The following is a 27872-nucleotide window of genomic DNA, read 5'->3' as shown; positions in this document are numbered from 1 at the left end:
GTTTGTGAGATGGCAAAAAACAGCATTTTTGTAATATTTACAAATGTGTGTATGTGTTCAATATAAGTGTGTATGTTGTGACTGAAGTGTGTCATTTTGCAAACAGTGTAGGAGTTATACAAATTTAGTGTGGTGTTTGGATAATTGTGGCAATATTTTGAAAAAAAGGAGCCCTGTTTTCAAAATTGTGGGTAAACAGTTGAAAAAAAACTGTATTCAGGGTTGTTGTTGTTTTTTTTTTAATGTACTGGTAGTACAGTATTTTTATTTGTCTATTTTCTGGGCTTACAGTGTTGGGACACATTTTGTTGTGATTGTGTATAGACTGATTACGGTTTTATGAAGAGAAATAAATGCTAATTTTAGTGTGATTTTAGAGTGTAAAATTGGTCTTGTGTTTGATTAATTTGCCATGTTGTATGTTTGCACTTCCTTTGTGTACTTCGTTTACAGTAGCCTAACTGCTAAAAGTTTTTAAAGTTAAACACAGCAGTGTGTAACTGGTTCAAACAGAGTTAAACCTTATGAAACGGGTGTATTTCATATGTTTTGTAGTAATTAAAGTCCTTTTTTGTACATCACCTTTCCCTGCGACTGGGTCCTCCACCAAACTTTGCCTTCTTGACAAATGTAACCGTTATAGAAAGTGGACTAAGCAATCAGTAAACAAAACGCTGGTTAGTTTGTCTTGAAAGGGGTGCCCACAATTCAAGCAAAAGCTCGAGGGGTGTAGGAATAAGGTGATTATTAAATATTATTTTTGTTTTTCTTGCTATCCTTGTTTTTCTTGCTATCACATATATAAAATGATGAACTGAACATGTTATAGTTGGAATGTGTTTGAACGAGAAATGTGAAAGTAGATGGAGTAAAAACAGTGGAATAAAAAAAACGAACGTTTAGTTCGAAGTAGACGAACGATTCGATGAACGGTTCTTTTTAATGAACTGATTCTAAAGATTCTGTTCACTTAAAAGAACTGTCATGCCCATAACTACTTTGGTGACGAAACCACCCCAATATAGGAATTTAGAGAAAGTCAATTGTCAACTCAGGTTCAGATTAAGAGAAAAAAAGAAAAAATAAGAGAATATTGAATCTAGTTGTTGAAACCAATTTGCCAAACCCTTGCGAAATCGATAATACGGACAAAGTACCTGTGTTATATGTAGTGGGGGGTGGGGCTCCGGGTGGTCAAGTGGTTACCGTCACTTGCCTTCGATGCAGGTTGACGTGAGTTTGCTTCTGGCCTGGAAGACCATATATATGTGGGTGAGTGCACCAAAAAATAAATAAATAAATATGGAGTGGAGGTGAGTGTTTTCTTATGAAGATGTGGGGTGGATTATTATTGTTAACTTGTTTTCCCGAAATCAAAAACAAAACAAAAAAGGAAAACGAAATGGTCCGTCGGAAAAAAATCAATAAATTGGCTTCAAAATAAAACCACCAACGCCTTACACCGATTGTTATTTTCAAGTACATTTAATGAAGCGTATTATTTTAAATTAACTAAATATTCGTGTTACTCCCCCCCTTCCTTTGAAGACAAGTTTTAAAGCAAACAGTCACATTTTAGGCCGGGTTACGCATATCAAATTTGCTTTTATTTTGAAAAAAAAACAAACCCCTTACTGGAAGTCTTTTTCTTGCTGTGACTGCGGAACAAATTGATAGCATTGGCAAGTTTCCTCCTCCAATCATGGGATTCGAGCCCCTGTGAAGAGGATATGGTATAATCGACTACACTACGGTCGAGTTTGAACTGGAAAGTACTTCGTCGATCAGGTTATTTATTCCATAGAATTGATTAATCCGGAAACGACTCCGTCGTCGCTGTTAGCTGTGGAACATACAACGACGTCTTGAGAATTTATTACGGCGTGGGAGTACTGTATGTGGCTATTATGACGAATTAGCAAATCGCTTTGGCAGCCAAACTGAGAATGGAGTTGACCACAAGACGAAAGTGATCCTTTAATCCCCTTGAACAATGCCAGCAGAGGTGCAAAGGGTGTCATTGCAAATTTGGTAGGACACCACTATTTCCCTCCAGAGATGTTGGAGATACACGTCAGCACCTCTCCAGACAACGGCAGCATTCATACACCAACACTCCATCTACCACAGCTTTAAATTCTTAAACAGCCATGTATTTGAAATCAAGAAGACAGTGGACAACCGTCCTATTTGGTGTCATCCTCGGATTCACAGCGTGTTCGTGGTTGATTGTACCACAAGTTCTGGAGAGGAAACGTAATGAATCCCCCCTGTGTTCGTTAAAAAGTGAGGATGCGGTCGGAAAAATATCGGGAAACCTCGCCGACTCTGCGGCTGTGGACGGCCGGGGCAGTCACGTTTTCAAACAAGAGGAGAACAGACCAAACAGTCGGGTGAACAGTAGTGGAGACAACGGGAGGCTCTCGGGCCAGCCGAAGCATTTCCTCTTTGTGGGCGTGATGACGGCGAAGAAGTATCTGGCTTCCCGAGCCGTGGCCGCCTACAATACCTGGGCGCGTTCGATTCCCGGAAAAGTGGAGTTCTTCTCGAGTGCTGGCTCCAACAACGTGGACGTACCCCTTCCTATCCCGGTGATTTCACTTCCAGGCGTAGACGATTCTTATCCGCCACAGAAGAAGTCATTTATGATGCTGAAATACATCCATGATCACTACCTGGATAAATACCAGTGGTTCATGCGAGCAGACGATGATGTGTATATAAGAGGTAATTATGCTTCTATGTTTTTTTTTGTTTTTTTAGCAAACAAACAAACTGTATTTTGGGTTTGTATTACAGGTAAATACAGCTTTTTGTACCAGACACCCACCTCAAATCCAAAAGCAAATCAACTTTCCATTGGACTAAAAATGTTTAGTTAAAGATGCAACCACTCTTCAGTGCAAAGCATGTTACTAGAAACAAAAATAATATCAGCTGATAATGGTAAACAAGTTTTGATACAGTGACTGACTGTATGTAACCCCATCAAAAGATGATTGTGTGGTCTGATCAGTGATCACATTGCTTATATAGAGTAGCTGTATTAATTGAGGAATAAGAGAAGCTGTGTTAAGAAAAAGATGAGATATGGAAAAGATGCACTATGAAGTGAAATAAAGCAAACTATTATCCTTATTATGTTAGGCATTTGCGTCTAACTTACTTTAAGTGCTCGCACATTTGTTCATAAACTACATGACTACAACTTACAAGTATGTTGTTTTCATAATTTTCTTCTTCTACTTACCTTCTTCACCCTGTTTAGGTGAGAAGCTGGAGTTGTTTCTGCGTTCTCTGAATAGCAGTAAGCCTCTTTACCTTGGACAGACTGGCCTCGGCATGGCAGAGGAATTGGGCAGACTAGCACTTGAACCCGGGGAAAACTTCTGCATGGGCGGGCCTGGTATGATCTTTAGCAGGGAGGTGTTACGCAGGATGATACCACACATTGGTACTTGTCTCAGGGAGCTGTACACAACCCATGAGGATGTGGAAGTGGGCCGGTGTGTGCGACGCTTTGGAGGGACACAGTGTGTGTGGTCATATGAGGTATACTGATTGAGTTATTGAACTGCTTCTCTCCAGCTTCTCAGGTTCATTTAACACATTGGTTGTGAGCCCTGAGCAACTGTGATGATGTAATTGTCAGTCAACAGCAAGGGGCAAAATGGCTGCCCCCTGAGATGGATAAAAACTTTTATTTTTTGCTGCTTAACTATTATTCCACAAACACGATATTAACCAGAATAACATATTTAGACTAGTGGGGCTGCATAAAACATGTTAATTTAAAACAAAAATATTTGGGTTAAATTCCCTTTTAAAATTCAAAGATTAAAATTTTGAATCGCAGCAAGTCCAGTGGCCACTCATGAAAGTTAGTTGCCCAACCCCACATACTGCGTAACAGTTCGATCAAATCCTGGATTTTGGTTAACCTCCAATTTGTTCAGATTTAAAATACTCTCCAAATATAAAATGTTATTACATTTATTCCTAGATCAAACAATAGGTGTCAATATCTTTAACTGCAAAGGAAAATGTTTACATGACCAGTTATACAAGTTTGAAAGGGAGATTCATTCAACATTGCTGCAGAAAAACAAACACTTTTTTTGTCTTTTGTTTTAACCGTTTATTTTTTTTTTTACATTTCCTAACTTGTTTTAAAAACCTTCAATTAGGAGTATTGGCTTCAGACAAATTCAAACCCACTCGAGGCAACTCTGAGCTGAACGTTTTAATGAGAAGAATTGCAGACCCTGTTAGACACTTTAAAAAAATCAATTATTAGTTGTAAAACAACACAAACCACGTTTAAGTACTGACATTTTAAAAATATAGTTATGTATGATTGTTGCAACATCTGATTACATATTTTTTACCATTGGTAACAAAACTTTTTAAAGAAAATTGCATGGCTGTGATTGAGATACGAATGAAGCAGACTACATTATGTTTATACTGGTAGCTTTACAGGGGGTCCTCGGACTACGACGGAGTTCCGTTTTATATGGCGGTGATGTAACCCAAATTTTCTGTAAGTTGGAATGGTCCGTAGTCAATAAATAACCTATGCTGCCTAACACAGTAGTTAAGTTATAAAATAATGACAGTTATAGTTATCAATATCCAATAGTTGGATAAACCCAACTCCTTGTCCATAAATATAAAAAAAATCAAATGAAAAAACATTATAAGATCAGTGGTGACTGAGGTTGCCTTCTTTGAATCCCTACTGTACACACCCTTTTTCATGTAAACAATGCACACATGACGTCACGTCCGCAGACAGTTGGGAAATTCAAACCCGAATCTAGTCTGAAAACTATTGGCGAGGGGCTTGCAGGAGTACCCATTGTGAACAGCTAAGGTGTTACTCTACTAATTAGAAAATGTTTCAGTCATAAATCAACTAAAAAGACTATTGTAAAGATATTTTGGACAAATTGTTACAAAAAGCTGCTTTAAGGTCATAAGTGTAAGGCAGTCAAATGGCAAACAGTAAGTACAGCCTTAATGAGCAGCCTTCTTGTGCTGTGTGATAATGACTGTTTATATGCAGTCAATATCCAGGTTAAGGTCAAAATTTTGGATTCTGAAACATTCGGGATAACATGTTTATATGTCTGAGCGGTCAGAGTTACAGTACTTCCGCATCCATATTCCGATTTAAACTGCGATGCACGGACAATATCATTCCACAAATAGGCATAATTTCCATTTTTTACTTTCACCGTAAAGAGACAAAAATAATGTGAAAACGCCACAGAGAAATGAATGCTTTCAAGTTAGGCTTGTTTAGTGAACGGCAGCGTAAGATGGCTGCTGCACATACAAATAGTTCAGACTAAGATTCCTTGCAAATAGACTAAGTGCAGAACACAAACCAAAGATCTGTTCAAAAGAGCTACCCCGATACACGTTTATGTGACCAAATATTAGGGTTAGAAAAGGCGTAACTAGGGCTGCTCGATTATGAAGAAAATATTAATCACGATTATTTTGGTAATAATTGTTATCACGATTAGGATAATCATTTATTGCAAAACAAGAAAATGTTTAAACCTAATAATTATTAAGATAACTCTAATTCTTTGAAACACTAATTATGCAAGTTCCTTTTGGAGAAAACAAAATGTATTAGTTATTTTAAAATGTATAAAAAGGTGAAAATTTATTGATTTAAACAACTCAAATTTACTACTAATCTTTTTATTTTCTTTATTTACAGTTATGCTGATTTTGTAATTGTAGAGTGTAATCATTGAAATTGTAATTGATTTTCAATTAATTGCACACATCCCTAGGCCTAACCCAGGGATCATGACTCTTCAGGTTTTTGCGTGTTTACATGGCCTTTCAAAACCCCAAGGGGGTAATGACTTAAACAAAGCCAATGTATTGTTGCTGCACAGTGATTGTAACTTCAAAATGTCACGTCAGGACCGTCTTAAAATGTGGATCCCTCCCGGTCTAGACAGACAAATTCTTATAATTTGAGACTTCTTTTCACAGATGCAGCAGTTATTCTACGAGAATTACGAACACAAGAAAGGTTTCATCGATGAGCTCCACAATAACAAAATCCACAATGCCATCACACTACATCCCAACAAATGGCCTGCTTACCAGTACAGACTCCATAACTACATGTTGACCCGGGAGATCTCAAGACTTCGCTACCAAACCATTTTGCTGCATCGGGAAGGCCTGACTATGACTCACCTGAGTGACACAGAAATGTTGTGGGAGGACCAGCAGCTGGGAGGACCACCGTCCTACATGCGCTATCAGCCCAGTGACCGAAATGACGTAATTGAGTGGAATTTCCTGACGGGCCGCCATATTTATTCAGCTGTTGAAAACAAGATGCCCCGTCAAAACCTTGTCAACCCTCTTCGGACTGCATTAGAAGATATTATACTTCAGGTCATGGAAATGATTAATGAAAATTCCAAATCTCGTGGACGAGTAATAGATTTCAAAGAGATTCAATATGGCTATTACAGGGTGGATCCAATGCATGGAGCAGAATACATCTTAGACTTGCTACTTCTGTACAAAAAACACAAAGGCCGTAAAATAACTGTTCCTGTGAGGCGTCACGCATACCTTCAGCAGTCCTTTAGTCGACCTTTCTTTCAGGAAACTGAAGAGATAAATGTGGCTGACCTTGTGACTGCAATCAACTCCGAATCCCAGTCCCTGTCCTTTCTCCCCAACTCTCTTAAGTTCTTGTCTCGTTTCCAGTTCTATGAGTCAACCAGGGAAATATGGGAGAAAAGCCAAAGGAAAGTTAACATCCTGGTTCCCCTGTCTGGTCGCTATGACACCTTTGTCCGCTTTATGGAGAACTTTGAAAAAGTGTGTTTGATACCCAAACAAAATGTTAAACTCTCTGTGATTCTGGTGGACAATGAGAGCAATGAGGACAAAGGAAAGCATATTCCCTTAATCAAAGATTACAATAGGAAATATCCCAAAGCCGATCTGTCAGTGATTCCCATGACCGGAAACTTTTCCCGAGGGTTTGCTCTCGAGCTGGGCTCCTCGCTGTCTGATAATGACACTCTGCTCTTTTTTTGTGATGTTGATCTTATCTTTAATGCAGATGCCCTGCAACGCTGTAGAGATAACACTGTTCAAGGGAGCCAGATCTATTTTCCGATCATATTTAGTCAGTACAACCCTAAAATTGTGTACGCTGAAAAGGCCCCAAGAGAAAACAATTTTGTTCTCACCAAGAAAAGTGGCTTTTGGCGTGTGTATGGCTTTGGAATAGCCTGTATCTTCAAGAGTGATCTGTTAAAAACTGGTGGGTTTGACACTTCCATTCTGGGCTGGGGTTTGGAAGATGTAGACCTTTACACAAAAGTTATTAACTCTGGTTTAAAAGTGTTGCGAAGTCAGGAGCCAGGAATTATACATATTTATCACCCGGTCCATTGCAACTCGAGTCTTGATCAGAAGCAACTCAAAATGTGCCTTGGCTCAAAAGCAAGTACTTTTGCTTCAACAATGCAGTTAGCAGAACTGTGGATGGAAAAACATATAGAAGGAGTGTATAATAAAACTTTATCCTGACATTCCCGCCTATGTGCATTCCACCATACAAGTTTACCTAATTTCTAGAACATAGTCAGCATATGGACTATACTGTATATTGTCTGCATTGGTTTTGGCGGTACAGTACAGTATTCTCTGGACAATGAGTCAAAAGCCAGAGGTGGCAAATCTAGGTCCAGAAAGTAAAAACCCTGCCACAGTTTGACTTTAGCTCTTATCGCTAATTGTTCCCATTGTTGTGCTAACTAGCAGGTAAAGAGACACCATGGCGCGCTAGCTAGCTAGCTAGCTAGCTAGCTCCCATAGCACCAGAGGCTGAAGCAAAACTGTGGCAGGGTTTTTACTTTCTGGACCTGGATTTGCCACCTCTGCAAAAAACCTGGTCAGTATTTTCTTCAAAACAAATTCAAAAGAAAGAAATTTAAAAGAAGCAAACTAGCTGCAGTCACGAGCAACAATAAATGCAATACGTAAAAAGGAAGTGGGACTTCAGCATGTCTAAATCCAATTTAATTCCAGATCCTTTCCAAATGAATATTATTTTGTGCATTAACTTTTTTACAGTTGGGATTTACTGTGGGCAGACAATGTTGATGGCCTGGTGTTCAAAATCTGTTTCAATGATTCATACTTTTGTGGGTTTACCTCTATACCAGGTTTATTTTAACTTCTTTACAAGCACCTATTTAAAAACAATTTCAAAAAGTGTTTGTCAATGTTGATTTTTTTTTTTATATGGTATGAGTGATATGAAAGTGGTATTGTGTCAGTGAGTCAATTATATAATTAGCAGTCATACGCCTAGATTTATTGTGACTCCAATTTATTTTCCAGGTTGTACAATTATCACTAATAGTAGTGCAGATTTCAAATCCCCTTTTCATTCATAGTATATACCATGCATGTATGTAGTGTATATATGTATATGTCTATATACAGTATGTTCAGTATATTCATGTGCAGTATACATGCACACATATACAGTATATATACAAGTGTATATATGTATATTGTATATGTACTTGTATGTACATATGTGTATATATGTATATAATGCAATATATATGCAGTACATTTTACAGAGCAGCTCAGGGAACATACTATTACTAGTTTCTGCCTGGCCGTGGAGGTGGATGACTGGTTCTTGCTGCCGTGCTCAGGTCAAGAGACATGTCCAAGCCTGTAGTGCTGGTACGCATGGCTGAGATGGGTTTTGTAATAAAGTGGAGCTCATTCAAGACAGATGATGACTTTTCTAGCTATTGAGGCATTGTTTATTTTGATTGCATCCTATATATAGCCATTGTTGCAGGCTTTTATTGGCTTTCATACGTTCACCACAGGTGTTAAGAGATTTCTGGTTATTACATCCAAAATGCTTCCAATAGATACTTATACTGTATACAGTACAGTTACAAATGTTTGCATTTGCCCGTGCACAGAAACGACACTTTATCTATTTAGGATTTGCCACACATTCCACATCAGGGGAATGGTATGTTTAAATAGGTACCGCCAGCAGCCGTTTATTTTTCTTGAAAATGAAATGTACAAGTTACTTTTTTTGACTGTGACACTGTCATATCATTTATAGCTTACATTAAAGAATAAAAGTGATTTGCACAAAGGTCAATGTACACACACACACATATATATATATATATATATATATATATATATATATATATATATATATATATATATACACATATATACACACACACACACATTGTCCAGTAAATAGTTAACAAAGTATCATACAATTGGATTTGTATGATACTTTGTTAACTATTTACTGGACAATGTGTTCAGTGTGAGTTTGAAAGCATGCAAAGAGGAACTGAATCTCTCAAACACAGCCCACTTCAACCCACTGCTCATTGTCAACTAAATTATTATTTTTTCATCCAATACAGTATATCAAAATTCTTGAAATCATGTATCATGCCTTTACAAAGGCATTGGTGACTATTTATAATCTCCTCTGTTGCTGAAATACAGTTGTGTCTGCAACACACCATGTTTACAATAACTAACAATAACAGCAGAAGTGGGTAGAGTACGGTACCCAAAATTGTACTCAACTTAGTACTGTTACTTAACTCAAGTAAAAGCAAAAAATAGTCCTCTAAATAATTACTTCAGTCGATAAGTATTCAGTAACAGAACAACTCAAGTACTGGGTAACTTTGGCGTTTGTATGTTTAGATATTTTTTTTAATCATAGCAAAAATAGAATATGTACAGTGTGCAAATTCAGCCATTGTAGAACGTAACTTTAACAAAAACTATCTTCATGATAAATACATACATACATACATATAAAAAATTATGAAAAACAATGGAATTAGTGATTTTTGCTTTCTTCGTTGGAAATTCAGGAGAACTTTAGCTTTATGTGGTCTTCTATTAAGTCAGTGTACTCCTTCAGCTTGGGGTGGATCTCTGTTGACAGGAAAAACAACACAAAAAACAAAACCTAAATTACACTGCAACCATAAGTGTCTGTGTGGGAAAGTGCCTACAGCATGCACTTCAAAACCAAAAGATGAACATTTGACAGCTTGGCTATGACCATAAACCTGGCCTATGTGCAGCCAAACTGCAGTGGCCATGAGATGCAAATCACACACACACAAAACAGCAAATAAAAAAACACAAATAAAGAAACAAGTAGCCTACCACTTAAAAAACAAACAACAACGAAATTGAACATTTAAAAATAAAAAAAAACTAATCACAACAGCATATCAAAACCCACAAAAACAAAAGACTAAACAGCAGCAGATCAAAAATCACAAAAACAAATAACAAAAAAGTAAAAGCTACACCAAAAAAACACATTAACATATGACCAAAAGTGGTTGGCAAGTGGGGTGATTATTTATTTTTAATTTTGGCAGTTTTGGTCCTCCGTAAAATGTTGATGCATTGCATCATTTGTTCCTTGCGTTGTGGGCGATTTTTACGAATGTGGAGTTGTGTGAGATTAAAAAAAACAAAAAGGAAAATAAACTGGCTCAATTCAGAAAGTGTCAAGGGGAAAACATTGCCTCGTTCGAGTGTTCCCTACTCCACATATGGCCACACATGCGCTGTCATATTTCCCTAGACCCGTCTAATTACTAACACAACACACACGCTCATTTATTTGTTTGGGAAAAAATATTTATATATTTTTTACAAAACAAATAAACCCATTTTCGAATCAATTCGGTGTTTCACAAAAGCTTTGATCATCACAAGTTTCTGTCTTACTACCCAAAATGTTCAACAGAACAAAGCAATTCTAATCCTTCCCCGATTATTACCCCGATTTAGCTACTTTCTTCAGTTTTCCGCCACTCGCCAGTCCACCGACTGACTCACACTCCACCACAGTAGGTGGCAGTAATGCGCTTTAAACATCAGATGCCACCCGCCAATAAACCAAAGAACACAAACGCAAGCATCCGGGTAACTTCTTGTTCCGGTTACAGCGACGGGGAGACAAAATGACAAAAACAATAACTAAATATTTTCACCTGCCGTAAAAATGAGTAACCATTAGTGGGAGGGATACTTTTGTGTTCCAGAAAGCTGTGGTGGGTGGCTCACATGGGCATTTTCCTCTTTCTGCGTGGAGAGGACCAAAAGTGCCACAGTGAAATAAATGAATACATATTTAAATGAATAAAAAAATGTCATGAATTATCTCATTATTTCAATATGTAATTCATATATTAATATTTCAATATTTCGCACGCATACACGGATGACGTTGCAGTAGGGGAGGGAGGTAAAAATGGCGTCTGGACAGCAGTGGGTGTTGGTGGAAATGGTGCAAGCGTTGTACGAGGTATTTCCTTCCCCGAAACATATTTTGTTTTACAGCGTCTACATAATTCATGTGTTTTACAACATATTGATAATAACCTTTAGAAAACGCTGCGCTGTATGATAATTTCTAACTTCCAGAGTCAAGAAGTACCTGGTGTACGTACTCTCAACCAATCGCGTGTTGTGCTTTGCGGCTTTCATGTATGTCAACTCCGAAGGCAAATCTAACGAGGAAGTGAGATGCTGGATGCGTATAACTTTTTCTAACAAGGTGGCTGGAAAATGCATAAATGTACTTCATCAAGTGTGTGTGATATTACTTGTAGGTCATGACGTAATTTAACGTGATGCGGAAGTTGTCGTTGTCGTTTCCGTTTGTGTGGATAAAAGCCATTTGTTGTAACAGTATACTGGAGAAACGAAGGATAAACACTCATGCTTGTGTGTCCTATCATTGCAGCATTTGTTTTTATTCAGTTTCGTTGGTAGTAACCATACTGAAACACAGAACTACGGGTGTGTTCACCACAGGTGTGCACCAGAGGTGCAAATGTGGATGTATTACACTATATCCAATGATCCAGATATTCATCCATCCATCCATTTTCTTAACCCATTATCCTCACATGGGTCGCGGGGATTATCCAGATATATATTGCATAATATGGTTGCGATATTTGTACAGACTTACCAAACAAAAACACTTTGGGCACAGTTTTGCTTTGAAATGTTAAATTATTTGGTTAAAAAAAATGGGATGAGCTGTGCCCTTTTGTGTTGAGAGTACTTTGGGAGACTCAGTATCTTGGAAGATTGCATCACTTTCCCACCAGAGATCAAATGTCCCTCAGACTATGAAAGAGGGACCTAAAATGGAAAATAGTTTGAAATAGAAAATTGCATTACAGTACTTCAATACTAAGAAATTGTCCAAAAATAAAAGTTTTAATTACTTTAATGTATAAGCAAAACCCAATGTGATTAAATGCCTAAGTACCTGTACCTTGCATGTTTGTTTTGTTTAAATTCCTATCGTTTTCATGTGAAACATATCTTCAGTCATGTCAGCAATGAGGGGAAAGCAATGTCATAGCTAATTTGTCAATGACTTTCAATAAAAGTAGCTTTTGTATTGAATATCCACTCAAAAAAATTGAGATGTCACAGCTTCTGCAAAGTAATCATGAACTAAAGTTTTCTGTCTAATGTTTTAACGTTGTCAATTTATGTTATTTTAGTAAATTTTGCAACTTGTTTTCTTGCTCTGTTAACTACTGTATTTGTCGATGCTTATTTCCTTGTGTAAAGCACATTGAGCTGCCTTTTGTATGAAATGTGCTATACAAATAAACTTGCCTTGCCTATGTCTTCCTCAGGCCCCATCTTATCACCTCATTTTGGAGGGCATCCTCATTTTATGGATAATCAGGCTTCTCTTCTCTAAAACATACAGGCTCCATGAGACGAATAAATTGACTGAAAAGGTAACAAATGTACGCAAGCACGTGACATGTTCAACACTACTCTCCTTTGTACTTTGGGGTTCTTTGTTTCCCTTCCAGGAAAAGGAAGATCTTATTGAGGAGTGGCAGCCTGAACCTCTTGCTCCCACAATTTCCAGAGATTCACCATACATTACCTACGATGTTGTCACAGGGTAAATATTTTGCAAGCTCAGACTTGATGCTATGAACAACTTTCTCTTGATAATTGGGCTCTTCGCACACAACGCTGCGACGTCATATCAGTTGCAGATAAAAGTTTTTCCTTTTCGGGTTGGTCGAAATATATGACAACTGTGTGTTCATTTCCTCACATAGGCTAAACCACTTTTGTAGTAATGCCTGGGTAATTCTTTGATGCTCTGAACTGGGGTAGTTTGTAATGTCATGCACCATGGTTGTTTGAATTCTGAACTTTAGAGGCATATTTCTCCCACAGATTTTTACATTGTACAAGATCAGTTTCATTCCTTTTGAGTTCTGATTTAGTGTTTGATTCATTCTGATCGTTTAGTGTGCTGTGATAACATACTGTAATTGCACTCTGTTTTTGTCTTGTCTAATCTTCATTTTTTTTCTTTACCACATAGTATCTCTTTTTTATACTGTCTTGAAGTATGCAAGTCATATTTTTCTCTCGCATCTTGCATGACAGACCTCCCAGCCACAAAATCATAATCAATGGAAAAGAGTGCATTAACTTTGCATCCTTTAACTTCCTGGGTCTCCTAGACAATGAACGAGTCAAGGTCAGTGTTTCAACTAAATATATCGTTGTGAAACTACTTACCTCTGTTACTCTAGATCAGGGGATGGATCTCCGTCGTGGGGGACGGATTTCCGTCATTTTGAAAATGAGACAAGGGTGAACCCCATAAACAAGTGCACGTTTGTTGTTTATGATCCCATCACTAAACTGACATTGCTTTCACGCATTGAATTAATAAATTTGGAAACACCACCTTAAAATTTTTTGAAAATTTATTGAATTTTAATATCTGGGTGAGGTCTTAATTTTCATGCTGTGTGTACCTTCTCTGTGGAGAAGCAGCAAGCCATATTAGGAGAAGTTGGCGGCACTGTCTGTCCCTAGAGTACAGGGTGGCATTGCGGACGGGACATGTCGAGAGTCGAGTCTTCCACACACTACGCAGCCAATTTGAATGTAGGAGGGGAAAGAGGACGTTTTAATCGCTATTCACTGATTGGAACTTACTCACTGAAGAAAAGGAAAAAATTTGAACTGTCAGCTTGCTGCGACGTCCTGCAACGGAGGAGCTAGTTGCTAACCCACTACATACTAACGTGAGTCAGAGTTCCACCTTTCTTACATATCACGCACCGATGTACTATTACATTACACCTTATTAACAATAAAAATGTAAAAACTAGCGACTGAGATAAAAGTTTGTTTTGCGGTTAATACACATCGTCATCATCGTCATAGCGTAATTAGGTCATAATATTACCAATATTTGGGTGTAAATCTGTAAATGTTGCCTTCATAAGCGTTATTTGTCAGCTTTTTCCCCATTTCACACGTTATGATGGCAACAACTGTTATGGAGAAAGCAAATCTACTTCCCTCATGAGGAGGAACAGCTCACCGCCTATCTATATCTGTCTGTCTGTCTATCTATCTATCTATCTATCTATCTATCTATCTATCTATCTATCTATCTATCTATCTACCTATCTATCTATCTATCTATCTATCTATCCCTGCAAATAGTTGGGGTCCACTGTTACTGTACAAGTTACATTATTTTAATAGTATTATGGTGATTGGATTACATCAATAACTACATTGTTCTAACAGGTAACTAGTAACTGTATCAGAAGATTACAATTTAAAAGTAAGCCTCCCAACACTGCATATACTGTATAGCATAACATGACCATGTATAAATAGATATTTTGATATACATAGATACTGTATTTTAAGTCTGCTTGATTTTTATCACTCAAAATGCATCATTGATGTTTGTAATTCCCAATTACCCTCCTCGAGCGGTCGTATACTTGTCAAAATTTTCATCCCTAATTAATGCCTAAATATTATTATTTAAAAAGAATCAGTGTACGTCCTACTGCCCTGCAAAATTTGTGTTAATTGACCGCAGTCAATTTAAACATAAACATGTTTTCAGTCAAATTATTATTTTTTTGCTTTAACCCTTGCTCTAGATTTGATCACAGTTTTCTGTTGAGTAAAAGAATGTTCAGTTGATCATGTCTACAATTACAATTTATTATTGCAGCAAAAGGCACTGTCATCTCTGAAGAAATATGGGGTCGGAACATGTGGTCCTAGGGGTTTCTATGGAACGTTTGGTAGGCCAATTATTTCTTTAAGCTGCTTTCTAGTCTTTTATTGTGATGTATGTTTTAAAGTCCAGCAAAATGTAAGATCCTCTTTTATGTGGTATTGTGGTATTATCCTTGCGAAGCTCAAGCTATCTCCCAGGCACAGTTTTCAAACAAACTTGTTTAAACTTTCAGAGTTTTGTAACAGTAGACTGAAACTGCAAAGTTTTAACTTGCAGCAACTATTTCCCTATATCGATGCAAACTTCCTTCTAAAGCTGTCGTCCCCCCCCCCACACACACACACCCTCAAGATGTTCACCTGGAGCTGGAGAGTCGGCTCGCCAAATTCATGAAAACAGAAGAAGCTATCATCTACTCATATGGCTTTGCCACTATTGCTAGTGCAATTCCTGCTTACGCGAAGAGGGGAGACATCATCTTTGTGTAAGCACCATCTCTACACACTATACCTGAGAGTGTATTCAAATAATGACTGTAAATGATGGAGAATATTGTGTTTTGTGCAAAAAAACATTATATAGTCTTTTGGGTTTGTATTCAGGGATGAGGCAGCATGCTTTTCCATCCAAAAAGGCCTACAAGCTTCTCGCAGCTTTATTAAATACTTCAAGCACAATGATATGGACGACTTAGAGAGGCTTCTACAGGAGCAAGAGTTGGAGGACCAGCAGGTTGGTAAATACAAGGGTACAGTAATATTTAAATAATAAATATTTATTAAATAAAGGGTACAGTAATATGTATAGGTTATTTTGGGTTAGTTTAAGGTGACGGAAACAGGCACCAAGGTGTGTGTGTTTTTGCTACATTTATACTTAACTTGTCCTTGTGAGAACATTTTGGTGGACCCCACAAGTCCATACTTCTTTTTGAGGGTCAAGACTTGGTTTTAGAGTTTATGTTTGAATTGTATTTTGGTTGGGGTTAGGCAATTAGTTGTGATGGTTAAGGTTAGGGTAAGGGGATTATGTCAATGGGATGTCGCCACGAGGATAGTAAGACAAACGCGTGTGTGTGTGTCATGCACGCGCACACTGTATTTTTGTGACAATAAAGCGGACTTAATATTGTTTTATTTTCTCAAAAAACGACTAAAGTGTACTTTATATATGGATGTCGGATTTTCAGTTTGTCGTCTTCAATTCAAATTGACCGAAACTAGTACTACTTCCTGCTTCTGTGTCATAGAATCATTGGAAATGTAGTCCTATTAGCCTAATGCTACAATCAGACCGAACATAAGCCAAGCGTTAATGGTGGTGCTGTTCCATTGTTACAATGTGGAACAAAATCATTGTCGTTTGAGGGACCGAGTGCTAATTGACAGTGGCAGCCGGGACATAACAGGAAGCAGGCTTGGATAATAAGAGTAAGGAAGTTGGCAAATCTGACAAGTGCATCTACACTACAGGTAAGTTGCTATTGTAATAGATGCTACAGGTTAAGCAGGCGGCAGAGAATTGAGCTCGAAAGAGCTGCAGAAACTGAAATTTTTGTTGAACAAAATATATATAATTTGTCATCATTGAATTCTGACTAACATTACTGGCTGTTTTCGTTTCAGAACCCTCGTAAGGCTCGAGTGACTCGCAAGTTCATTGTAGTGGAGGGACTGTACATCAACACTGCTGACATCTGTCCTCTTCCTGAGCTGGTAATCGGAACATTGGAATTGCTTATTATCAATTAATCATTAAATGACCCAAACTCAGAATATGTGGAAGGGCTGGCAGACCTTCTACACTGGAGGTCACCAGGCAACAAGACATGTAACTTTGCAAAGAACCACACCACAAATGGAAACCTCGCTCAACCTCTCTTAGACAAGGAATTGTTGTCCTTGGCAGCAACCTCAACAAGATAATGCTGCGCTTGTTAGCAAACAATGTCAAATGAACGGAGGAACAAATATGTGGATATAGTATGTAATACTGTGGAAAATGCCAGTGTCCTTGCATGTTATATTCTCAAGTAAATACACAAGTTTAATCATATTCTTTAGGCAAATATTGGGTTATTGCTGTTTAAATTATTGTTTTATGACAGGGAAGTTGATCTTACGAGAACCTCTTCACAAATCATTTTCTATTTCTTTTAGCTTCCTCGTATGACAATTGGTCATGTGAAAATTAGTGTTGTTCCGATACCACTTTTTGGCTTCCAATACCGATTCAAATACCTGGCTGTGCCGTATTGGCCGATGCCAATACTATATCGATACCACGCCATATTAAAAAAAAAAATGTTTTTTTAATCTTTTTTTTCTAAAGAACTGCATACTCACATGGCTGTATAATCATTACTCTTTTGGTCATGCACATCTTAAAACCCTTTGCGAAACAGGAAATACATGCACCGAACACCGGTGATTGCACATCAGTGAGTGTCCACTGCGTTCAAATTTCTTTACTAGTATCGGTAAATGGCATCGGCCCGTTATTTATTAGAACTCACCAATACCGATGCCAGTGTTTTAATGCAGTATTGGGGCCCCTCCCGATACTGATACCAGTATTGGCACAACACTCGCGAAAATGACAAAGAACTATCATACCTTGTTGTATTCTTGATAGCTTAATTGCCTCTGCTTGTGCAACATCACAAATAGCAAGATGTATTTTTTTCTCTATGGGCATTTAAATGAAACCTTTAAATGAAACCCAAACAAAAACCAGCAGAAGAATTTGCTTCCTCTAGCCAGTGTGAGTCAGACATTCGGAAGAGGATTAGGGCCAGGGAAGAGGGAAAAAAAGGTTGGCAGGATTCTGACTTTATTCTCAGCATTCTGACTTAAAAGTGATCACACTAAGATTAAAGTCAGAATTCTCACTTCAAAATCTGAATTCTGAGATTTAAGTGATAAAGTGAGAATTCTGAGATTAAAGTCAGAATTCTGAAAGTGGGAGTTCTAAAATTAAAGTGAGAATTCTCACTTTAAAGTCAGAACTCTGAGATTAAAGTGAGAATTCTGAAGATTAAAGTGATAAAGTGAGAATTCTGAAGATTAAAGTGATAAAGTGAGAATTCTGAGATTAAAGTCAGAATTCTGAAAGTGGGAGTTCTGAAATTAAAGTCAGAATTCTCACTTTAAAGTCAGAACTCTGAGATTAAAGTGAGAATTCTGAAGATTAAAGTGATAAAGTGAGAATTCTGAAGATTAAAGTGATAAAGTTAGAATTCTGAGATTTAAGTGAGATAATCTCAGAATTCTGACTTTAAAGTGAGAATTTTTACTTTAATCTCAGAATTCTGAGAATAAATTGAGAATCCTGCCAACCCTTTTTTTTTCTCTTCACTGGCCTAAATCCTCTTTCGTAGAGTCAAGTCGGTGTTTTTACTGAATTAATTAATGACTAATTATAATTTATTACAATTGCTGTCATGTCGTAATAACATGATTTGTCATCCAGGTAAAACTAAAATACAAGTACAAGGTCCGCATTTTTTTGGAGGAGAGCATGTCTTTCGGTGTGTTGGGAGAGCATGGCCGAGGGGTCACAGAGCACTTTGGAGTCAACGTAAGTACTTTTAATTTGATCAAAGAGTAATGTGACTAATTACTCCAGTTTTGTGCTGCATTCCAGACTGGACTCTGACAAAACGCTCCATTTTACTGTATTTTGGACTTTATATATTAGATTTTTCCTGCGGGGTCTGATAACGTACTTGTGTCTTATGTTTGTGTAGATTGAAGACATTGACCTGATCAGTGCTAACATGGAAAATTCCGTGGCCTCCATTGGAGGCTTTTGCTGTGGACGCTCTTTTGTTATAGACCATCAGGTAACCACAACAATACTGAAGTTCAATAATACAATGTATATGACAAATACACAAAAGGCATAGGCAAATGGTATTTCTGTGAAACATGTTGCCTACCCCCCAGTGATTACCATTGAATAAATGACTCAAAATGTCATTCCATTTTTTGTTTATCTCTTGGCATTCTATGAAAGAGTGGAATTTTAGCTCTTGACGTGAAAAGTCTACAAATTCCATGTAATGTGCTTTCATTCTAAAGAGTAACCATTTAAGTAAACGTTTGTCTTAACAAATTGTAAGGAAACTGCTGTGTTGCTGTCACACACAGATTGCACACGTGTTGCAGTAAAACTAAACTATTATGCTTGATTTCACAACATTTGAAAAATGTAAGGTTTTCTCTCTGACCACATGCAATATATTGCTTCATCAGGCCTTTAGTCTAAATTGTTTTGTTTTGAATGACGAGCTGTCTCATTTACATCAAAGCATTTTGTTATCACATGCTAATGAATGATGGACAGCACTTCAATAGGGTAGACAAGTAGCATTAAAGAGGGCAGTTTTAATAAAGTAGACCAGCCAGTCACATTGGTTTTAATCTGAGCGTATATGTTGTTATATTTGCAAACATTCTTTAAATGAAACTATCATTACATTGTGTAGACAATACTTGACTTCACTGAGCTACAGTTTGTTTATTCTCCACTTGTTAACTTTCAATAATAATAATCAAATTTGTAAACTTTTTTTTTTCCTGCATCAAGAGCTACTTTTCATAACTAACTAAAATGGTAGCATGTAAAAAGTAGTTTATTTTATTTATTTATTTATTATTATTATTATTATTATTATTATTATTATTATTATTATTATTATTATTATTATTATTATTTACCCCTAAAACAGAGATGGACCAAAAATATTTGCAGATGCAATTTTATTTTTCGTCCAAAGGTTTTTTGTCATTAAAACAACCTGGCTGAAATGGGACGTTGTGATGACACAGGCAAAATCCTTTAAAGCAAGCTATTTTGGTGCAAACGCCGGTCAACCTGCCACAACCTAGGCAGCTCGGGGTAAGATTAGACTTTAAAGAAAAAGAAAGGGAAAAAAAGTTCCGGCCGGAGATAGTAGTGCGTCAATATGCCATTGGGTGCCCATGGTGCACCTTGTCGGCCATGCATGCAGCCACGGCCCGCTAAACTGTCCGCTGAACCCATTTTTGTTTTTTAGTTTCGTCCAAAATCATTTTTATTTCGGTGCATCCCTTCTCTTAAATGTATTGGTGTTGTTCAAGGTATCCAGTGACATGTTGTGATTCATCATAAAGAATGTGTGTATCATTGTTTTTCAGCGCCTGTCAGGCCAAGGCTACTGTTTCTCTGCATCGCTGCCTCCCATGCTCGCCGCTGCAGCGATAGAGGCCCTCAGCATCATGCAAGAGAATCCAGGTACAAGGTCTTCATTTCTTGCTTTTCACATCAGAAACTTTCATTCCAAAATGACATTACTTCCTGCACTGTAAAAGAATGAGTAATATTTACTTGAAAACACCTAGGAAAGTTTTTCCACTCAGAAAATCTGAATACATTTAAAAAAAAGTTTTTTTCAAGTACATTTTACTTGCATATTAAATAGTTTATTAAAAAAAGAATAACCTAAGTAACAATTATGTACTAGCAATTACCTAGTAAATATATTCATTTAGTTTTACTAGCAATTGCCTAGTAAATATATTCATTTAGTTTTACAAGGGGGTTCAAGTAAGTTTTACTTGGATAGCATTACAGGTACTTTATTTTAACAAAATTACTCAAGTAATATTTGCTTGAAATTACTGTATACTTGGTTGAATTTTACTCTCCATTAGTATTTTCTACTAACTAAAACTTGACTTACTAAATCTAACATGAAATAACAAAATAAAAGTGCACTACATATTACTTGCAATTACCTCTATTCAAGTATTCAATTCATTCCTCACAAGGGTCACGGGGCTACTGGAGCCAATCGCAGGGCACACATAGATGAACAACCATACACACTCACAATCACACTTAGGGACAATTTAGACACTTCAATTATAACCTACCATGCATGTTTTTGGGATGTGGGATGAAACAGGAGCAAACCCACAAAGGCACAGGGAGAACATCTCAATCTCATGTCCTCTGCACTGGGAAATGAACTTGACAACCAGTCATTTTAAAGAAAGCCCTTTTGTTTAGTTCTGAAAAAAAGCAAAACTCTGCAATAGAGACTCAAATTACAAAATAAAATCAAGCAATTTACCCCAAATTTGGGATTAATTTATAATAAATTAACCAAAGTGATGAAAAAGTTCACAGCTCCAAAGTTTCAGTCTTTGTTGAAAACAAATTCAAATGAAAAATTATACAGGTTAAATGTTAAGTGTTAAGCAAGACACTATATTGTAAGTTGGGAACTGTATAATACACACAAGTCAAAGTTTTATGTTTCCTGGATGGCATTAAGCAGGAAAAATAATGTAATAATAATTAAATTTAATAATAAAGTTTGCTCGTTTTTAACAGTTCTAAAATTAAACACTTTAACTGAGTAAAATCTTATTAATTTAATTTTTGTTTTTTAATCTTCAACATTTGCTGTAAAAACATTACATGAAAAAAAACAAGTAGCACATTCAAGTATACCTAATGTTTTAAAGTAAATGTGAATCACTGGAAAAAAAACAATAAGTAAATATAATAATGGAACCAATATAATATTTACAAGGGCAAAAATAATAATTTTTATCAGTGTGAGTTCCTACAAAACATCTGATCCAACAAGTTTAAGGTTGCTAGGGTTCAAAAAACAGAATGTAGTAGTTTATCAGGCTGCTATTTGAGATAAGCATGGTCATGTCAATTTCTAATCCCCCTTTCATTCCAATTTTATATTTTACTACATAGCAGTTGTGCTCTATTTTTGCAGACATATTCACCGTTCTAAGGGAGAAATGTGCATATGTTTACAAAGAATTAAAAGGGTAAGCTTTCTACCACTATTATTATTTGTTGTTTTGTTTTTGTTTATTGTTTTTCAATTTCAGTTCATCATACAAGTTGGTTCACTTTCTTTGATGTCACTACACATGTAATAATGGAAGTATGCCTGATGGATGTTTTTGCAAAACTGTGTACACTGCCTTTGTTTACCAACTTACTCAAATTTCTAGGTTATTTTAGTCAATAGTTTGTTAGCTAATTGCCTTATAACTCATTGAGCATTTATCCCATTATCATCATAAAACTTGGAGGATATCTGCACAATATATGTCGTAGTATGTCTCTCAAAGCATTTGAAACCAAACTTGTGTTTTAAAGGCCATGTCACTCACACTGACTGCAAATATAACCCAGCTCAAGGTACTGTGTACATTGGTTTCCATGAAGAATGCCGTGCTGGACATGAATTTGTATAAACTCAGATATATAGCTGTGACATTTCCATGTTATATTTTCAAACCATATTGTAATTGCTAAACTTGGGACAGACTATACAAGCTAAACATGATATACACATGGACAAAATTATTGGTAACCCTCTGTTAATGACAGATACATAAATAATCATAATCATAATAAAATAAGAAAAAAAATATATATATATATATTATTTTTTTCTTTTTTTTTGGAGGGTGGGGGCAATATTCCGAGAGAGAAAATTCGCAAATTTGCCACTTAATAAAGTGGCAGATGAATAACAGAAAAACTCAGAAACACGTATCGTCTAGTCTAATGTGAGGATTCGTTGGTGGTTAATGGGACACTGTTTATAAAATGAAAAGGGAGGATGTAAACCGATTCATTTTTAATTTAAACTTTACTCGTCATACACGGCAGCTAGAGCGACAACATTTCCTGCTGACTAACACTAACCAAGTAGAAGCTAGCATACTTTAGGTAAATGCAAGTGAATGACGGAGCGCATCAGATTCGACGACACATCAACTTACTTAACTACAAAAAAATATCAAAATATATGAATGTGTAAATAATAATTATGGAAGCATAAATGTACAAGTAAATATTTATTTTAACAAATTAACTTAAATGCTTGATTCTCAGGGTGTGGACCTTTGTCTTTGTTAGTGATGTGCAATACTGCAAATTTAGATATCGATCAGATACCAAGTAAATACAGGGCAAGTATCGACGATATAGATATTGATACTTTTTAAAAAATTATGGTATATAATTATTTTTTAAATTAAGGTAGCTGCATCATCGAATTGTACTGTTCAGAAACTACAATTACAAAAAATAAATAAATTCTGCTTTCATTGCAGTTCTTTTGTGGATTTTTTTCCAACATAAATAAAAAAAATGTTGATTCACTATCGATACTGACTTGGTATCGAGAAAATCGATATTTGGCTTGATCCCCCCACCACTAGTCTTTGTCGCTGGCAGTACCCAACGCTTCAAAGTGTGAATGCTCAACATGATATGGTTAAAGCCATTACTATCTCCCTATTTGAAAACCTGACCGAAAATTATTGGCACAAACATCAGAGTAGTACGCTTCGTGTATTTCTCGTAAGTTTCCGAGTTTTTTTTCCTCGCAAATGTGCCACTTTATAAACTCGCAAATTTATGAGCTTTTTTCTCAGAAAAATGCCCCCACCCTCTAAAAAATATACATTAGTCTTGGGCAAAAAAACAAGAAACAACCTAAGTGTGTCCGCTAATTAGCCACAGATGTTTTGCACCTGTAAGCAGTCAGTCGGCCTACTGAACGGGTGACTTTTGTCACAGTATTGTCTGGTGACATCATGTGTAAACGCACTAAACATGAACCAGAAGAAGTGAAGGAGAAAGTTGTTTTAGCAGATTAGAAAGAAAAGTATATATAAGCACATTAAAAGTAACTGCTATAAGACCGTCTCCAACAACTTGACGTTCATGGGAAATCAGCCCTAATGGCTGCATTGTTTTTCCAATTTCGGTGTGATACAATTATGACATCCAGCTGTTGTCTTGCTGTCTTTCGGCATACACAGGAAGCCCAATAATCCCATAAACCCAATAATGTTCAATTCAATTCAATTTATTTCATTCATTTGTAGAAGAAAAAAGACAATATAACGACGCAATATTGAAATTCAAAGTAAAGTAAAAGAAATGAAAGGGGACAGAAAGAAGTAAAACTTGTTTTGTCTGCCCCTGATCAACACAAAAAATAAGAAAAAACACACATAAAATGAATGACAGCGAGCGGTCAAGATGCTTTCAGTATAACAATTATATAAAATAATTCAACTGTGTGTCCTTGTGCTATATATATTTTTGCAATAACTGTGCTTTTATACATTTAAAATAACAAATAGACTGGGAAAATTTTGTTTTACAATCCAGATTGTTCCACAGACTGACACCTTGAGTTGAAATACATCGTTCTTTTTGTTTTGTTCTATGTTTAGGTTAGGAAAAAAGGTCTGTTCCTCTTAATTTATTAACTTTAACTTAACTTTCCCTTTTTATAAATTTCCCCTTTTATAAATTTTGTTTGTATATTAACTGGTAAAATTTCAAGAAGGGCTTTATGCAATATTTTATTCTAATGTTTCCCGGGTTTGGTATGTGGTCTTCCATGTATAGTGGATTACATTGAAATTTGACAAGTCGAGTCTTTACCTTGATATGATCGACAACAAAATAGCCTCTGGACCTTAAACAGCAGAACAAACAGCAAAAATAATAATAATAATAATTCCCTGACAAATCTTAATACAGTATTTGTTTATTGTATTTCAGAATTCCAGGTCTGAAGTTGGTGGGAATGCAATTTGCTCCCGCTCTTCACCTGCAGCTGGAGAGAAGTTCAGGCACTCGAGAGTCTGACATGCAGCTACTGCGCTCAATTGTAGATTATGTGAGTTCCCTTTTATTTCACACGAACAGTCCTTCTCATTCTCAAATAGGGGCCAACAACTTTATATGCACAGTTGAGAAATTATACTGTTTATAGTCTTGGCCGAGTGTGGGGTAGGGGTGCTGAAATATTTTTTTCTTCCTGGGGGAGCGTAACATAATTGGAAATAATTGAGAAGCACTGCCATCTGATGATACTGAATGACAACTTCGTCTTTCCAACTGTTCAATCCTAGACCTCTCTTATTAGGAAATGTGTAAGTAGTTTGTCTTCAATTCACTGAGGTCATCCTTTGATGCTGTGGGCTCCAGTGTGGTTTTGCACTGTAGATACTCAGGACAATTCCATGTCCAATTCCATTTAATATGAGGCATATTTTTACCTAATATTTTAGTCAGACTGCATTTGGTGTTGTGCGTTCTACAACGTAGCTATCAAAAAGAGAGTTATTTGTATTCTGTAACTCATCCTAGTTTCCATGTTTTGGTTGTTAGTGTATGGAGAGACAAGTGGCACTGACCCTCGCCCGATACCTGGAAAAAGAGGAGCGATATCCCCCTCCGCCCAGGTAAGATCAGTCTTGATTCCACCATTGCAGTCTATGCTCTGGCAGCGTTTCAACAACAAATGTCTGTTATTCCTTGTGTCCTCAGCATCCGAGTGGTGGTGACCATCGAACAGACGGAGGAGGACATACTGAAGGCCAAGTTGTGTATACAGGAGGCCACTTCAACGCTACTAAAATAAATGCGGGTTTTATTTTTTTATCTCTACCAATATCACTGGATGGTCCTATCTGTTGTAGTAAGGAGGAGAATGAGACACTCAGATTGTGAGCACACTTAACACTGCTTGTATTGCGAGGAGGCTCTTGGACATTTTAATATCCTAGCTCTGAATTTTAAGTTGTCCCCACTCTCAATTTGACTGACAGATGTGGTGAAGAAAAAAACATTCCTGAAGCTGCAGTGCTGATGTTACTGTTTGGAATACCCAACAGCTACTTGTACAGCTTTTGTTGCAGATTAATATGTTCCAACATCTGGTTAAATACATAAATGTACTTGCTAAGCCTCTTTAGCATCTTACCATGTTTTTATCATTTGTTTCTATCATCTTGCCGTTTGACATTGTAAACTCAGCAATTTTTTTCTACTAATCCAATAAGTAAACCCTAATATGTAAAATAGTCCTTATTTGTGCCAAATTTTTCAAATGTCGCTTTCTTCATCTGTTTAGTCATTAATGTCTGTTTATCAACATCACTTTTTGTAGCTAGTCAACCAAACATACTTGCTATTATGTTTTTAGTTTTTGCATAGATTAAAACATATATATATATTTAGGAAGTTTGCATTGAGAGTGGGGAAAACTTAAAATTCTGAGCTAGGATATCAAAATGTCCAAGAGCCTCCTCGCAATACAAGCAGTGTTAAGTGTGCTCACAATCTAAGTGTCTCTCACGAGAGTCCATAAAATCCCCACTCTCCAGCGATGTGTGAGCAGGGGAGCCCAAGCCACTCTTTCATTTGAGGAGGAGTTACAAAAAAGGACAATGATTCTGGAATTTTTTTTCCCATTATCTAGTATGATTTTTATTTTATTTTTTAATCCAATGTTCATTATTTCATTGTTGAAATGGCAGAATTTGCCTATTTCCTGTTCAAATGCATGGGCAAGACAGGAAGCAGCAAACCTCACCTCAGATAGTGCAGTCTTGTGCCTAGTCTGTCTCTCTTCACACCTCCAATATAATGTTTTAGACATTGGCAATATGAATTTTGATTTTCTGTGGTCAGGTATTTAATATTTGTGTGTTACATATTTAGTTTAGCTGATTGCATGAAACCGCAGCTAAGGCACAATGTGGGTCAAAAAGGATTCTGCCTCCAAACCTTGAGAGCCACCCTAAAAGAGAAAGTGATAGCACCCAAGTTCATGTTGGTGCCATTCTTCTATGCAGCCACCGAGCACCCAAGAAACCTACTCCAGCTTGCAGTCTATGTGCCAGTTCCGTCAGTGGCTATGGAAAATCCCTTCCTCATTTAAAGACTCAAAACATTAATTTGAGCCAAGGACAGATCCAGAAAGACTTACAGGCAAAGGGCAATAACCCAATACGGGAAACGTTTCAAGTTCAAAGAAGAAAACAATTACTTTTACAGTTAATACATGTGTTCTGAGGGAGACGTCATCTACAAGTAAAAAGTCGTTTGGTTTTCTTTGTTTTCTTATATTTTTTCCTGATTAAGCCGTGCAACATTTCATTCTGTATACTATTACTTAGTATATTTGAATCAGAATAAAGAAAGTCTAATTCTAATCAAAAATTCTAATTGAAACCTAGAATTTGTTCTCAGAATGTGTATTATTTTCGCTAAAAGTTATATTTCGATATAAGCTTAAATTAAAATGTAAAATAATGGCAAATATGTCACTGTGAATAATGGCTAGTTATCTTATTTAATATATTTTTAAATTTAAAATCACATCAAGTAATTACAATTAATAAATATTACAAATATTAGATGAAAAATATGCACAGAAGTATGTAAATAAAAAAACGACAAATAATTCAAAACTATTATATCAAAATATTACCCAAAAAAATCAGTCAAAAATACAAATATTAGACAAAAAAAAAACTTTGGGCAAAAATACAAAAACTAAAAATACACACTAGAACAAATTAATTATAATTCATAAAATAAATAAAAATAAATTATTTCAGAAAAACTCGTAAATTTCTTCAACCAATGATTTAATTACATTTTCTTCGTCAGCAGAAATGTTCCTGCGTTTTTTTTCGGCAGGTGCCAATGGTTGTTTGGATAGTATCCATTTCTTTAGCCGACTCAAGTAAACAAAAAGAGGAATTGTGGGCTATATCGGTGCTAACCAGTGACGTAAACGGCACGGTTAACTGACGGTGCTGTTAACAGTGTGACTAAAGATGTTTTGAACAACGCATATTTAACGGTC

At 36.5% G+C, this 27872-nt stretch overlaps 1 protein-coding gene across 7 annotated transcripts; it reads left to right on the top strand.

Annotated features, from left to right (window-relative positions):
- Window positions 1-1654: 1654 nt before the first annotated feature.
- On the top strand, window positions 1655-27239 carry sptlc1 (serine palmitoyltransferase, long chain base subunit 1). 7 transcript variants are annotated; one of them, XM_077542576.1, is made up of 16 exons: window positions 1656-2727; window positions 3269-3552; window positions 12768-12875; window positions 12954-13048; window positions 13549-13642; window positions 15155-15227; window positions 15515-15647; window positions 15766-15895; window positions 16789-16878; window positions 18635-18742; window positions 18912-19007; window positions 20344-20440; window positions 21948-22002; window positions 24773-24890; window positions 25385-25458; window positions 25544-27239. In XM_077542576.1, the coding sequence occupies exons 1-16, from the start codon at window positions 2151-2153 to the stop codon at window positions 25635-25637; spliced, it is 2226 nt and encodes a 741-aa protein (XP_077398702.1). In that variant the 5' UTR covers window positions 1656-2150; the 3' UTR covers window positions 25638-27239. The 7 variants fall into 7 exon arrangements, 6 of the variants coding, with proteins under 6 accessions (XP_077398706.1, XP_077398701.1, XP_077398702.1 ...); XM_077542578.1 differs by lacking the exons at window positions 1656-2727; window positions 3269-3552 and adding an exon at window positions 11027-11410; XM_077542577.1 differs by lacking the exons at window positions 1656-2727; window positions 3269-3552 and adding an exon at window positions 11518-11662.
- Window positions 27240-27872: the final 633 nt, after the last annotated feature.

This window comes from Vanacampus margaritifer, chromosome 14 (genome assembly GCF_051991255.1).
Source record: "Vanacampus margaritifer isolate UIUO_Vmar chromosome 14, RoL_Vmar_1.0, whole genome shotgun sequence".
Classification (NCBI taxonomy): domain Eukaryota; kingdom Metazoa; phylum Chordata; class Actinopteri; order Syngnathiformes; family Syngnathidae; genus Vanacampus; species Vanacampus margaritifer.
Note: the sequence above shows the minus strand (reverse complement) of the source record. Positions and strands in the feature narration are given on the sequence as shown.